At 35.8% G+C, this 2422-nt stretch overlaps 1 protein-coding gene across 1 annotated transcript; it reads left to right on the top strand.

Moving 5' to 3' along the window:
- Positions 1–84: 84 nt before the first annotated feature.
- LOC21383985 (probable serine/threonine-protein kinase At4g35230) lies at positions 85–1021 on the top strand (the record flags this gene model as incomplete). The annotated part of the gene is made up of 3 exons (XM_010104613.2): positions 85–249; positions 356–469; positions 600–1021. Coding segments are annotated over 3 exons (531 nt in total), but the record flags the coding sequence as incomplete, so codon positions are not given.
- Positions 1022–2422: the final 1401 nt, after the last annotated feature.

The following is a 2422-nucleotide window of genomic DNA, read 5'->3' as shown; positions in this document are numbered from 1 at the left end:
AAAAAAAAAAACCCTGCACGCTTGATATGGAAAAGGTTATTGCTCTAGTTGAGAATCTAATTACAGTATATATATGGGTTGCAGGTTCCGTCTTATGTCATGCTTGGAATTCCAAAGCATGAGGAAGCCCCTTCAACCCCACCGCGGCCCCTTTCACCTATGGGAGAGGCCTGTTCCCGGATGGACCTCACAGCAATTCATCAAATCTTGGTTATGACCCACTACAGAGATGATGAAGGAACCAATGAGGTAACTACCGCAACAAGGTCTTGTATTATTGCATATGCCATATGCCTTTCGCACAATCTAGCTTGGAAATCGGTATATATTCACATGAAATTGTTGATGGATTCAGTTGTCGTTCCAAGAGTGGACTCAGCAAATGAGAGACATGCTCGATGCAAGAAAAAGAGGGGACTATGCATTCAAGGACAAAGATTTTAAAACTGCCATTGACTGTTATTCCCAGGTACAAATCTAAATTTCACGATTGAATTGTAAAATCTAACACATGCACGTGAATTCCTCATGGTAAAGAGAGAAGCTTGAACCAAGATTAGAACTTGGATTACGATGTGATCTTTTTTGTCTTTGCGCAGTTCATAAATGTAGGAACAATGGTCTCTCCAACTGTTTTTGCTAGGCGCAGTTTGTGCTATTTGTTATGCGATCAACCCGATCCCGCTCTTCGAGATGCGATGCAAGCGCAGTGTGTTTACCCGGATTGGCCTACGGCGTTTTACATGCAGTCGGTAGCTCTTGCAAAGTTGGACATGCACAAGGATGCGGCTGACATGTTGAATGAGGCAGCCTCATTAGAAGAGAAGAGGCAACGAGGTGGGAGGGGATAGGGAGAAATGAGAATCAAACCTAACAGAAACCCGTTCAACACTACTAATAATGTTGTTGAGGCTGACCTAAATTTGTATAAAATCCGAGCTGTGAATCAAAATTGCTTTCTCAATTGAATTGTCTATATAACTTATATATAAAAGGAAGCCGTCCTGTTCATCATAAAAAATTCAGCCATTTTCAATTTTTTTAGGAGTATTTTCATCCATTTCATTCTTTCATTCTTTTTGAACAAAAGTTTTCATCTTCACACTATAAACCATTCCCTTTTCACTATAATTTGGACATAGTATTTTCATTTTGTAAATTAGGGTGGTGCCTTGAAACAATAAGACAGAACAATAATGTGGATTGATGCCTTGTTTGGAATTAATTCTGTTTTTATTTTTCACGTTTTTTGAGAGAGAAAAAATGAAAACGTTTTCAAAACGACGTTTGACGCAATAAAGACAAAAAACAGAAATGAAAATGAAATTTTGGTTTAGTGTAAAATAATAGAGAAATGAAAAATGATTTTTAGTCATTTTTTATTTTTTGTTTTCGTTTTTTCTTCTCTCGAGTAGAGAGAGAGAGAAAGAGAGATATTAATAGGTTTTTTTACACTAAAAATAATATCTTAATAAAATTACTAAATACATTTTTAAAAATGATTTATGTCTGAGATTAAAAACGTTTTCATTTTTAAACGCGTCCAAATTTTTGCTCCCTTATTTTTTACATCCTAGACATGGTTTTGAAGACCAATTAGCTTACTTTTCGGCAAATTACGTTTGATACTTGCATTCCAAGTTCCAATACAAAAAGAAAAGTAAAAGAAATTTTGCAAAATTGTCTTGGGTGTTGATATCTTGAAAAGTGATTGCAAAATTGTCTTGGGTGTTGATATCTTGAAAAGTGATTGCAAAATTCCTGTAACATGGCCGATCCTTGATTATGTCGTTTCTGTTATGCAAGATGCCAATTTTGTGCTGTGTGGTTTTCTCTCTGGGCAGGGTAATTGTGTTGTTCATATATTGGCTAGATATGCCGTAATGCTTGTGATGCGTTCTCGAAGGATTCAATTCCTATATGCACTGCTTCCGAAGTTTGTAAAGATTGCAATTTGAGTACCTCATAATTTTTACCAGGTTGAACGGGTTGGTCCGAAGCCTGGCTCTTAGACCTAGCCCTGCACATTCCAAAGATCCGAAAACTTATGATTAGATTATGTTTTTGATGTTTTATTTGTTCTTATAAAAAAATTGCAGGCCGGCCATATATTCATAGGCAATCTTGACAAATACTCCTTGAAAGATTTTTACATTTTACTCTTGATTCATAATTTTTTTAGTCAAATAATTACACCAATAAAAAGGTATTTATCAAGAGTAAAGAGACTCGTGTACTCTCAAGAATAAATTCTCTATTTTTTCTATATTCTCATTGGGCGGAGATGGCCAAACCTAAAAAAGAAAGTGCCAGGGTCGGCCCCAAGCTAATTTCATGTTTTGGTTCAGGCTAATGGCCTAAATTGATAGGTCTATTTCTAAAGGACCGGTCCTATATATAACATAAAAAACTAATGATATAT

Source organism: Morus notabilis, unplaced genomic scaffold, assembly GCF_000414095.1.
Source record: "Morus notabilis unplaced genomic scaffold, ASM41409v2 Scaffold10045, whole genome shotgun sequence".
Classification (NCBI taxonomy): Eukaryota; Viridiplantae; Streptophyta; class Magnoliopsida; order Rosales; family Moraceae; genus Morus; species Morus notabilis.
Note: the sequence above shows the minus strand (reverse complement) of the source record. Positions and strands in the feature narration are given on the sequence as shown.